General features: G+C 39.5%; 1 protein-coding gene across 5 annotated transcripts in view; it reads left to right on the top strand.

Annotated features, from left to right (window-relative positions):
* LOC139767130 (uncharacterized) overlaps positions 1-13,113 on the top strand; it is a 273,906-nt gene that overhangs the window by 112,340 nt on the left and 148,453 nt on the right. For all 5 annotated transcript variants that reach the window (XM_071696149.1, XM_071696144.1, XM_071696145.1 and 2 more), the window contains 2 exons: positions 2,582-2,686; positions 7,606-7,785. In XM_071696149.1, the coding sequence (XP_071552250.1) occupies positions 2,582-2,686; positions 7,606-7,785 (285 nt within the window). The remainder of the gene's footprint in view (positions 1-2,581; positions 2,687-7,605; positions 7,786-13,113) is intronic.

Here is a 13,113-nt window from a genome sequence, read left to right as displayed (position 1 = left end):
GCCCCAGTTGCTCAAAATCTTTTTCACTCCATCCTCCCACCTCCAGTTTGGTCTCCCTCTTCTCCTTGTTCCCTTCACTTCTGACACATATATCCTCTTTGTCAATCTTTCCTCACTCATTCTCTCCATATGTCCAGACCATTTCAACACACCTTCTTCTGCTCTCTCAACCACTCTTTTTATTTCCACACATCTCTCTTACCCATTCACTACTTACTTGATAAAACCACCTCACACCACATATTGTCCTCAAACATTTTATTTCCAACACATCCACCCTTCTCTGTACAACCGTGTCTGTAGCCCATGCCTCGCAACCTTATAACATTGTTGGAAATACTATCCCTTCATACATACCCATTTTTGCTCTCTGTGATAATGTTCTTTCCTTCCACACATTCTTCATCACTCCCAGAACCTTCGCCCCCTCCCCCACTCTGTGACTGACTTCCACTTCCATGGTTCCATTCACTGCTAAGTTCACTCCCAAATATCTAAAACACTTCACTTCCATCAGTTTTTCTTCCTTCAAACTTACATCCCATTTGACTTGTCCCTCAACCCTACTGAACCTAATGTCCTTGCTTTTATTCACATTTACTCTCAATTCTCTCCTTTCACAGTGCACTTTTCCAAACTCAGTCACCAACTTCTGCAGTTTCTCACCAGAATCATCCACTAGAGCTGTGTCATCGGCAAACAACAACTGACTCACTTCCCAGTCCCTATCATCCCCAACTGACTGCATACTTGCCCCTCTCCAAAACTCTTGCATTTACATCCCCAACCACCCCATCCATGAACAAATTTAACAACCATGGAGACATCACACACCACTGCCACAAACCGACATTCACTGGGAACCAATCACTCTCCTTTCTTCCTACTCGTACACATGCTTTACATCCTTGGTACAAACTTTTCACTGCTTTTAGCAACTAACCTCCCACACCATATACTCTTAGAACCTTCCACAAAGCATCTCTATCAACCCTATCGCATGCCTTCTCCAGATCCATGAATGCTACATACAAATCCATCTGTTTTTTCAAAGTATTTCTCACATACATTCTTCAAAGCAAACACCTGATCCACACATCCTCTACCACTTCTGAAACCACACAGCTCATCCCCAATCTGATGCTCTGTACATGCCTTTACCCTCTCAGTGAATACCCTCCCATATAATTTCCTAGGGATACTCAACAAACTTATGCCTTTGTAATTTGAACACTCACCTTTATCCCCTTTGCCTTTGTACAGTGGCAATATGCATGCATTCTGCTAATCCTCAGGCACTTCACCATGATCCATACATTTCCATTCACTTTACTAAATACCCCATTCCTCCATTTATACCCTCATCTGCCATATTATTTACTTTTGCATTTAAATTACCATTACAAAATCCCAGTGTCTTTCATCAAAACTGCTGACACACTCACTCAACTGCTCCTAACACACTGGACTCTTCATCTTTCTTCTCATGGCCAGCTGCTAAGCACTAATAGTCACCTATCTCTCCTAATCTGCTTTCATTTTGCTCACATCAGTCTGTAGCTCACTTCCTTATGCTCTTTCACACATTTCCACAACTCATGCTTCTGCATTGGCACTATTTCTGTAGCTCTAACCCTCACTATAATCCCTGACTTACCCCCTAAGAGATTCCCAAACCATTCTTCCCCATACCTTTCACCTTTCCTAAAACCTACCACCTATTTCATTTTTCTTTTCATCTGAGCCTTTGAGGAGGTTCCTTCATCTCTTCCATATTCTAAAAATTGAAATACAAGTGAGGGGTGGGTTTCCAGCTTACCCACTTCCGTCCCTCCTTTCCTGTTCCTGTCACTTTTTACATCAGGGATTATCTGAGTAGAATGCTTTCTCCCCATTTGCAAAGATAAAGAAGGCTGACTGATAATGAAGTCTTCAAAAACTTGTACTTTTGAGACTAGAATACTGCTATGTGCTAATATTGCCTTTTGGTGCAAGGAAATTTGTCAATCTCGAGGTGCAGGGATCATTCAGTCTGCTCTGACTGATGTTTAAGAATTAAAACTACCAGGAATAACTCTGACAGTTTTATTCTTGAATGTAGGTAGTAGGTACAGATATTTATGCATGGAAAATCTTGGTTTCAAGCTCATACTCAAGAATTATTCCTTATTGGTAGGACAGTTATGAACAATAGAAGATAACATTGAAATCAGATAATGCTATGGTTACCATGGGAATGATGTGTTGATATTCAAAGCCAGAACACCAGCTTGAAGTATTATGTTAAAAAATGAATTGGGTAAATGTCTTCAAAGCTGACCTTAGCCAGGATGTGGAGGATATGTAAGTTTTCAACTGCAGAGGTGGAAGAATGAAGAATGTGGAAAAGGGAGATGGGAGCAGGAGACTGTATAGAACTGACTGCTACATGGTTTGTATGGAACTGTATAAGTACAGGCATGGACATAGTGCATGAACTGTTCTGCTCTTTAGAAGGAATGTAATGTTGTATACATATAGTTACATAAGTGCATCCTCTGATCTTAGGATAATTTGATTAATTATCGTCATACATTTTCAGGTATTTTGTGTGTAGGAGTTAAGGAATCTTCACTGATGAACAATATATTTACTTTGATCAATATGGTGGTGATCATGTATGTCATCATTGCTGCAGGAACTCAAGGTTTGTATTCTAAGTTTTTTGCAATAGGAGCAAACAGATTATTAATTCTTGAGTGATTTTAGATAGAGAGCATGAAAAAGATAATTACCTGATTGAGAGCTTCTTGATTCATGAGGATGATGTAACGTATGAGCAAGGGTTACTTTGACTTTTTTCATGGTGATTCTTCTGTAGACACATTTATGAACCAGTATTTTGGTTAAACTAGCATTCTTTTAAATGATTTTCAAATTTTCGAAGGGTAATACCCTTCAGAAAGGCAGGGTTAACTTGTGATTTGATAAACAATGGTGAAGACAGAGCAGAGTATGCACTACCAGTGGTGCTTGGCCATTTACACCTACTTGACATCTGGAAAGCTAGTAAATAAAAAATTTGCCATCTACAGCATCTTGTCTTTCAGAATGTTTTGTTGTAAGCATTCATGGACATTGAAGTGTTTGATAAATCAAAAGGACCATTCTGACTGTTCAGAGAAAGGGAAGGGTTTCATGGTCCAATATGCACCATCCCCATTCTCTCTCTATATCAACTAACCCCCCAAAAAGGGGGAGGGGGCATCAGAGCAGGAGCAATCAGACCACAATTAAGGAGAAAAAGATTTAGAAGAAGGTGGGATGTAGGACACCGTTTCAGCCAAGATAATATCTACTGTGCATTCATTGCAACACGAGGTTTCCTGACCAGAGAAGCAGTACCCATCCCAGGGAAAGTCAGTAAAGAAGCTGTCCAGGGATAGCCATTGAATTCTCTCAGAATGCCAAAGTTGGTGTTTTGAGAGTTTACAGAGGATGGATGTGCCCAGTCAGAATTAATGGAAATAATGTTGTGGTCAGGGTACCCTAAGGGTGCAGAATGGTGTATGAATAGTGGGAGGGCTCAGAGGAATAAAAGAGTTTAAGTATGTAGGAGGAATGGTTGTGACAGTTCGAAACCTAGGTAGGATGTTTGATGAATTATTTCAGATTCTTAAAGAGGGAAAAACGAAAGGATCTACTAGGATCCTGGTTAGAGCTGAACCAGTTCTTGTGACATACATTGAAATCTCCAGCATAGAGGATCTCTGTGCATGGATGAAAAGAGCAAATCTTTTTAGCAAGAAGTCAAATAGGCAAAGAGTTGTATATGATTAGAGGAATTGGGTGAGGGAAATGAATGAAGCACAAAAACAAGGTAATAGAGGTTAGAGAGATTTGAACCAGATGGCATCAAATTTAGGAAACTCAGGATCCATGAGGCAAGCAATAGGTGTTTTTGTATTACAGTAGGCACAAAGTTTATCCTTGGAGCAGAAACAATAATAGATGTTATTAATGGAGAGCTGATGATGCAGCCTTGGTCAGTTGGATTTCAGCAAGAAGAAAAAGATCAGGGGAGAAGGTAAACAGGTGGTGTTCATCAAGGCATATGGTATTTATCCAGCTGTACAAATACAAATACAAATTTTCAAAATGATAATAAGTACATATGTAAGTAGAGAGAAGAGAGTAGACAAGAGCTTCAATAATGTGTTTTAAGTAAGAAAGAATATGATCAACAAGCTATGAGAGAGTTAGTTGACATATTATTACATAATATGAAAGTAATGTGCAGGGTAGCCTTTTATATGCTGGTTAGCCTTTCATTCTCTGTGATATAGAATGAGAAGTATCTTTTTTCCTTTCATGCTTGTTTGCTGTTTCCCACATATGCAATGTTGTGCCAAGAACAGATGAAGAAAAGGCCTAATTCACTTACATACATTCTCTAGCTGTTGTATAATGCAGTACTGGTGCCATTATAAAGGTAATAGGAGAAAAAACAGTTTAAGAATTGCAGTAAATGAATCTTAGCATAGAGAGCCCTTTTTAGGTGAAGAAGGTGGAATTGAACGAGGAAGGGGTTACATAGGACAGATTTGCTCTTAGGAAGGTAGTGCAGAGTTTTAGAGAAAAGGTAGCAAGTTGATGCAACATTTGTAGATTTAGCAAAGGCATATGACAAAGCTGGTAGGAAAGCTGGGACGTTCTGACCACGTGGCATCGTTGAAAAACTTATGAATTCCTTGAGAAGCATATATATTGGAAGTAGTGTTTGTATGGTAGGTAGTAGTTGGCAAATAGTCAGTGAACAGGGAGGTATATTATCAGTACTACCCACCTGGATATTGGGAGGGTTAGTGGCAGCTGCATAGTGAGCCAGCACTTCAGTGGTTGTCAAGTTGCACCCATTTGACCTAGGTAGCTGTCTTTTCTTTCTGCCTCACCCACATGTGGACTACTGGCATTCTGTCCTAAAGCATGCAATCTCTTTTTGTCATCCATAACATTTCACAGCATGTAACTTGCATTGCTCATTCTTCTTAACTCTAGATTTTCCTGGGGTGAACGTTATGCACGTACTCTGCCTTTTGGCAAAATAGTAAGAGCAATAGATAGAAGGATTTATGAGGAACATTTAGGCAGGAGCATTAGATGAAAGTAGTCACTCAAACCATTGGGTAGCAGCCTCTGCAAACACTGTGCTAGAGTTGCCCTCTGCCAGTGGCCTGTTAAGGGTGAGACACTAAAGGCCAAAAAGTGGCAGTGGAGTTCACTAGTTATTGTTGTAGCCACCCCCATAAGGGAGTTCCAGGTGTGAACAGGCATCAGAGATAGATAGATAGTACTTGTACTAGAATAGCAAGTGGTAGTTAGTGGTCTGACAGAATAAATTGATGTCACAACAGTTTAGTGTTATTATTGATAGGACTTTACATGAAATGAGAAAAAGGAGGGGAAATAGTGGTTTAGCGAAATGAAGGATATGATTAGATGCAGATATGTTATTATGTTAGTAAAGTCAGATGAAATGTTGGATGGAATGATAGATCACTATGATGAAGTAATAAGGAGGAGGATGCTAAAGATGAATGTGAATAAAAGTTAAGTTTGCATTTAGGAGGATATTTACTGTCATAGAGTAATATCAGTGTGATTGGTTAAATATCAAATTTTTTTGATGAATTCACATATCTGGGATTGAGGTTTAGTAAGGATGGTGGCTAGTAAGCTGGAAACTGAAGTAGGGTCATGCAAGGAAGAAAAATTGGAGCTACCCTGAAAGCTGTGTTAAATAGAAAGAGGCTTGCATGATTGAGTAACAATCCAAACCATGATATATGAATGTTAAGCATTGATCTCGAGTTACTTTTTGCATACTTTTTTGCCTCCTCTGCTTTAGTGTGGTGCATCACAAACAAACAAAGATCTCTTTTGCAATCATCCACTCTTCAGCTGTCATGTATGATAAACCAAAACCAGAGTCTGTAGATTACAATTAAGACTCACAGGCTAATTTATAATTATCCTTGACTGCTTCGAATGCCCTGTTTCTATCCATTAACACCACATTATGGTCCCATGTACCACATCAGTCCATTTCATTCTATCCCTTACACATCTCTAACGCTCCTGAATGTTCAGGCCTTGATACCCCAAAGCTTTCTTTACTCCATCCTTCCTCTTAGTCAGTCTTTCTTCACTTATCTTCTCCATATGTCCAAACCATTTTGGCACACCCTGGTCAACTGCCTCACACCACCTATTGCCCTGAGGCATATCATCCTTGACATGTCCACCTTATTCATTACTTTTGCATCCAAGGCACAAGACACGCATTTGTACAACACTGTTAGGACTACTATATCTTCAAATGTACTCATATTTGCCCTAATATACTCTGACCTCTCTTTTGACATATTCCTTTATGCACGTAGGACCTTTGTCCCATCTTCTTCCTTATGACTCAATTCATTCCCTATGGTTCCATCTGCTTTCATGTCCATTTCCATGTGCCTAAAGCTCTCCTTTTCCTCCAGATTCTCTCCATTCAAACTTACACTCAACTCGTTATATTTCGCCTTCCTGTTGCATCTCATTTCACATCTTTTGATGACATTTGCTTTTGAATTTCACCTCTCACACTGTCTGCCAAACAATGATCAGCAGATTTTGAAAAGGAGAAGTAGATCATGAAAATGATGGATAGATATAGTGTGAGAAATTATCAGGTCTAAAGATGCTTCTTTTAAAGGTGCAATTAGCTTATTTTATGTGTGAGGGTAGAAGTGTAGATGAATATTTAAGCTTCATATAAAGTCAGCTTAGAACTTATATTAGCATGGGAAGTCTTTTTTATTGTAGTGCACAAGACATAAGTTAAGTTGTGTATGACTGAACATAAAGCATACATACTCCTAATCCATCCCATGTAAATGGAAGCAGAATGAAAGGAAATGTCTCATTGAGATTAGCAAACCATTGAGGTCTCCAGCCTCAGCTCCATATTCTGGTTAAAGGGCAGGGATGACCATTATTTTGGAATATAATTGCAAACCTTTGTCAGCTTAGAACTTATATTAGCGTGGAAGTCTTTTTTATTGTAGTGCACAAGACATAAGTTAAGTTGTGTATGACTGAACATAAAGCATACATACTCCTAATCCATCCCATGTAAATGGAAGCAGAATTAAAGGAAATGTCTCATTGAGATTAGCAAACCATTGAGGTCTCCAGCCTCAGCTCCATATTCTGGTTAAAGGGCAAGGATGACCATTATTTTGGAATATAATTGCAAACCTTTGTGACTGGATTGATTTACAGATAAGTTCATTGAACATTTGATACATGATAATAATCAGTTTGTAAAATTTATAATGATACAGAGTTAAAGACCACATCATGTAAGGGATAATGGTACCAAACAAATTTTTTTTGAAAATGTAAGTTTCATAGAGGGTATGAGTATTTTGAGCATTGAATATGAAACTTATAATTTTTTGGCATTAGACATAATTGTAAGAAATCATTGCAGATAATGAATTATTTGATGTAATCATCTGTTATGTAGAGCTTCTTTGTCATGCAGCAAGATGTTAATATTTATTATTTCATTTGTAGGAGACTCAGAAAACTGGTCAATACCTGAAAGTAAGCTGAATGAGACATGTCAAAATATGACAAGTCCCATTGGTGGTTGGGGTGTAGGAGGTTTTGCTCCTTATGGATTTAACGGCATCATGCAAGGGGCAGCCACATGCTTCTTTGGCTTTGTTGGCTTTGATGTTATTGCAACAACTGGTAAGTTCATTTGCATATATGCTTTAGTTTTAAATCTTTTATGATGCTTTTGACCTTGCATATGTGCACAGAACAGAGAAATTTGAATATGTATAAATATATGGGAAAGATGAGTGTATATGATAGACTTTCTCTTACTGTAGATTGGTAATATGAAACATTTGAATGTTGGTAAGGATTGCTGAATGGGTTAGATGATTGGTTGGTGGATATGGTTTGACTGAGGTGAGTTACTATGTAGACCAAGTCATGGTGATTTGTTAATGAATCAGGAGGAGGCGATGAAAGCTTTGCATAAGATGAAGTGCCACACACTGGCAAGAATTAATGAATGTGAGAAATACTTGAAGAATGGGAGGGATTTGTGTATGGCAAACATAGACCTGGGAAAAGTGTATCATAACAGATCATTGATGGAGATACCTTGTAGAAGGTGTTACAAATATTTATATGGGATGAGAGCTGCTAAGTGCAGTGAGGACTTTTAATCAGAAGGATGAGACACATGTATGAGTAGAAGTGAAGGAGGATGAATGGTTGTCAGTGAAGGTGGGCTTCAATCAAAGGCATGTAACATCACCATTGCTGTTTAATCTGTTCATGGACAAGGTGGTGAGGGAGGTAAATGTGAAGATCTTGGAGTGAGGGGTAGGTCTATTGTATGCTAGAACTGGTGTATCCTGGAGATTAGTCATTTGCTGTTTGCAGATGGCACTGCTATGATGGCTGACTTGAGAGAGAAACTCCAGAACTTAGTGTCTGAGTTTGGGAGAATGTGTGAAAGAAGCAAGCTGAGCATTGATGCAAACAGAAGTAAGTTAATGAGGTGTATCAAGAGGGGCTAAGACAGGATGGATTGAATGTGATGTTGATTAAGGAAAACTTGGAGGAATTGGAGTGTTTTAGGATCCTTGGAGTGGACTTAACAGCAGATCCAACCATAGGGGTTAAAATAAGTCATAGGGTTGAAGAGGGGGAGGGGATATCCTAAGGTCCTGTGTGCATTGAGAAATGTGCGGAAGGAAAGGTCATTGTCTGTGAGGGTAAAGATGGGTATGCTTGAATGTATATTAGTCCCAGTAGTGTTGTACTGTGTTGCCAGACTTCACTTGCTTGAGGTTGCTCTCAGAGTAAAGAGTCACTTCTTGCATCAAAGGAGTCCATCCTAACCCTGCTGCTGAATGTAGTGCAAAAGGGGTGGATGGGGCAATCTCTCCCTCTTGAGCTTTACCACATGTAGCTCTGTATTGTACAGTATATTTAATATGATGATCTGATCAATTTCATTCTAATTCTAAGCCTTTTAGACCCCTAAAAGGAAATGGATGTATATGCATGTCTTCTTAACTATTTCATTGATTTACATTACACTAGTAGCCTCACAGTGAAACAACCTTGTCCGTGTCACTACCTTCCTAAAACACAAACGTTTCACTAAACAAAACTCTCCTAATCATAGCTATCAGCTCCTTTATGTTATCAAATATCAAATTTGTTTTCATTAAAAGAATGGTCACAGGACTCATAATCAGGATTATTCTTTACAACAGCTGTATTCAGTCTTTTTATGTGAATGTGAAAATTTTTGAGTTTAGATTCAGTGTCCAGATGATATAGAGTTAAGTTTTGCAATATACAGTGTGTTCATACATACTACTGTTGTTTTGAGCTTTTGATCATCTTGGCAAGTTAGTAATTTGTCTCCCTCCTTGACCAAATCTTGAATATGCCCTTGGTGTAGTTCAGCCTTGTAGGTGCAGGAGCCCCTGGATGTGAGGTCTTATGGTTATAGCCTCAGGACTTCTTTGTGAATGGGGTCTTAGGGTTCTACAGTTTGAAAATATAATGCTGTTGTGCAGATACAACTCTTGTACTTGGAATGCAAAAGAGAAGAGAAGAGGATGGACACATTGGAAATGAAATCCCTGGGAACAATAAGCATGATAAGCATTGTGAAGCGGTTTGAACATGTAAGAAATGAAATTGTAAGAGCGAGTTGTGATAGTAAATGCAGTTTGTCTGAGACAGCTGACATAGGTGTGCTAAATTGGTTTGGATACATGGAGAAGATGGGTCAAGAAAGACTGACTAAGAGGATGTGCATGTTAGAAGTGGAGGGAGGAAGGGGGAGGAGGAGACTAAGGAGGTGGAGGAATAAAGTAAAAGAGGTTTTGAGGTATGGCCTGAACATTCAGGAGGGTGAAAAGTGTCCTCAGGATAAAATGGATCAGTATAACATGTAGTTTGGGGTGAGGGAGGATATGCTGTCACTGTCATCCCTGAGACTGCTAAATACTATCATGAAAACAATCACCCTGGAGACCTTAAAAATCCAGTTATTTTTATACCCTTCTGCTGATGATGGTAACATCATTGAATGTCATAACTACTAATACTTAGAACTTTGATTTGTCCCAAGGTATCTCTAAAGCCCATCTTATTATCAACCAAATCATTATGAAAGAATTAAGGAGACCGAAACATAAAGAAATTCATCCTAGATGAATCTAACTACCCAGGCCAACCCCTGCCATGTAACCCCTATTAACCATATGGCACCCCCACTCTCCCTTTAGCAGTTAGTGTTGGTCAGGCCGGTGTGTTGTCTATGATGGTAGATGCTAGACAGCACCTCTGTTCTGATATTGGGATTTAAGTAACAAAATCAATTATTGGCACCTAATGAGATGGAATGTCTATATGAAACATGTACCACATATGTAGAAAAATTACATATTAAATAGAACCATAGTGCGAATTCACCTTCATAACTATCATCATGGACTAGTGTGATCAAAATATCTGTATCTAGATATTTTTTTTCATACATTTGCCACTTCCCACATCTGCGAGGTAGCGTTAAGAACAGAGGACTGAGCCTAAGAGGGAAAATCCTTACTTGCTTTCCTTTCTCTGTTTCTTCTTGTGGAAAATTCAAAACTGGAAGAGAGGATTTCCAGCCCCCCATTCCCTCACCTTTCAGTTGCCTTTTATGATAGGCAGGGAATACGTAGGAAGTATTCTTTCTCCCCATCCCCAGGTGATGTGAGAAGATGGAGTGAATACTTTGAAGGTTTGTTGAATGTGTTTCATGATAGAGTGGCAGATGTAGGGTGTTTTGGTTGAGATGGTGTGCAAAGTGAAAGGGTTAGGGAGAATGATTTGGTAAACAAAGAAGAGGTAGTAAAAGCTTTGCGGAAGATCAAAGCTGGCAAAGCAGCGGGTTTGGATGGTATTGCGGTGGAATTTATTAAAATAGGGGTGACTGTATAGTTAACTAGTTGGTAAGGTTATCTAATGTATGTATGACTCATGGTGAGGTGCTGAGGATTGGCGAAATGCTTGCATAGTGCCAATTATACAAATGCAAATGGGATAAAAGTGAGTACTCAAATTCCAGAGGTATGGTATAAGTTTGTTGAGTATTCCTGGGAAATTATATGTAAGGGTATTGATTGAGAGGGTGAAGGCATGTACAGAGCATCAGATTGGGGAAGAATAGTGTGGTTTCAGAAGTGGTAGAGGATGTGTGGATCAGGAGTTTGCTTTGAAAAAGGTATGTGAGAAATACTTAGAAAAGTAAATGGATTTGTATGTAGCATTTATGGATCTGGAGAAGGCACATGATGGAGTTGATAGAGATGCTCTGTGGAAGGTATTAAGAATATATGGTGTGGGAGGTAAGTTTTTAGAAGCAGTGAAAAGTTTTTATCGAGGATGTAAGGCATGTGTATGAGTAGGAAGAGAAGGAAGTGATTGGTTCTCAGTGAATGTTGGTTTACAGCAGGGGTGCGTGATGTCTCCATGGTTGTTTAATTTGTTTATGGATGGGGTTGTTAGGGAGGTGAATGCAAGAGTTTTGGAAAGAGGGGCAATTATGCAGTCTGTTGTGGATGAGAGAGCTTGGGAAGTGAGTCAGTTGTTGTTCACTGATGATACAGTGCTGGTGGCTGATTCATGTGAGAAACTGCAGAAGCTGGTGACTGAGATTGGTAAAGTGTGTGAAAGAAGAAAGCTGAGAATGAATGTGAATAAGATCAAGGTTATTAGGTACAGTAGGGTTGAGGGACAAGTCAATTGGGAGGTAAGTTTGAATGGAGAAAAACTGGAGGAAGTGAAGTGTTTTAGATATCTGGGAGTGGATTTGGCAGTGGATGGAACCATGGAAGAGGAAGTGAATCATAGGGTGGGGGAGGGGGCGAAAGTTGTGGGAGTGTTGAAAAATGTGTGGAAGTTGAGAACGTTATCTCGGAAAGCAAAAATGGGTATGTTTGAAGGAACAGTGGTTCCAACAATGTTACATGGTTGCGAGGCGTGGGCTATGAATAGAGTTGTGTGCATGAGGGTGGATGTGCTGGAAATGAGATGTTTGAGGACAATATGTGGTGTGAGGTGGTTTGATCGAGTAAGTAATAATAGGGTAAGAGAGATGTGTGGTAATAAAATGTGTGGTTGAGAGAGCAGAAGAGGGATTTTGAAATGGTTTGGTCACATGGAGAGAATGAGTGAGGAAATATTGATCAAGAGGATATATGTGTCAGAGGTGGAGGGAATGAGGAGAATTGGAATGCCAAATTGAAGGTGGAAAGATGGAGTGAAAAAGATTTTGAATGATTGGGGCCTGAACATGAAGGAGGGTGAAAGGCGTGCAAGGAATAGAGTGAATTGGAATGATGTGGTATATTGGGGTCGACGTGCTGTCAGTGGATTGAACCAGGGCATGTGAAGTCTCTGGGGTAAACCATGGAAAGTTCTTTGGGGCCTCGATGTGGAAAGGGAGCTGTGCTTTCGATTAATATGGGTAAAACTGAAAGTTGATGGAGAGAGATGGGTTATTATTGGTGCATATGCTCCTGGGCATGAGAAGAAAGATCATGAGAGGCAAATGTTTTGGGAGCAGCTGAATGAGTGTGTTAGTGGTTTTGATGCACAGGACCGGGTTATAGTGATGGGTGATTTGCATGCAAAGGTGAGTAATGTGGCAGTTGAGGGAATAATTGGTATACATGGGGTGTTCAGTGTTGTAAATGGAAATGGTGAAGAGCTTGTAGATTTATGTGCTGAAAAAGTACTGGTGATTGGGAATACCTGGTTTAAAAAGCGAGATATACATAAGTATACGTATGTAAGTAGGAGAGATGGCCAGAGAGCGTTATTGGATTACGTGTTAATTGACAGGCGTGCGAAAGAGAGACTTTTGGATGTTAATGTGCTGAGAGGTGGAACTGGAGGGATGTCTGATCATTATCTTGTGGAGGCTAAGGTGAAGATTTGTATGAGTTTTCAAAAATGAAGAGTGAATGTTGGGGTGAAGAGGGTGGTGAGAGT

Source organism: Panulirus ornatus, chromosome 59 (assembly GCF_036320965.1).
Source record: "Panulirus ornatus isolate Po-2019 chromosome 59, ASM3632096v1, whole genome shotgun sequence".
NCBI classification, from domain to species: Eukaryota; Metazoa; Arthropoda; class Malacostraca; order Decapoda; family Palinuridae; genus Panulirus; species Panulirus ornatus.
Note: the sequence above shows the minus strand (reverse complement) of the source record. Positions and strands in the feature narration are given on the sequence as shown.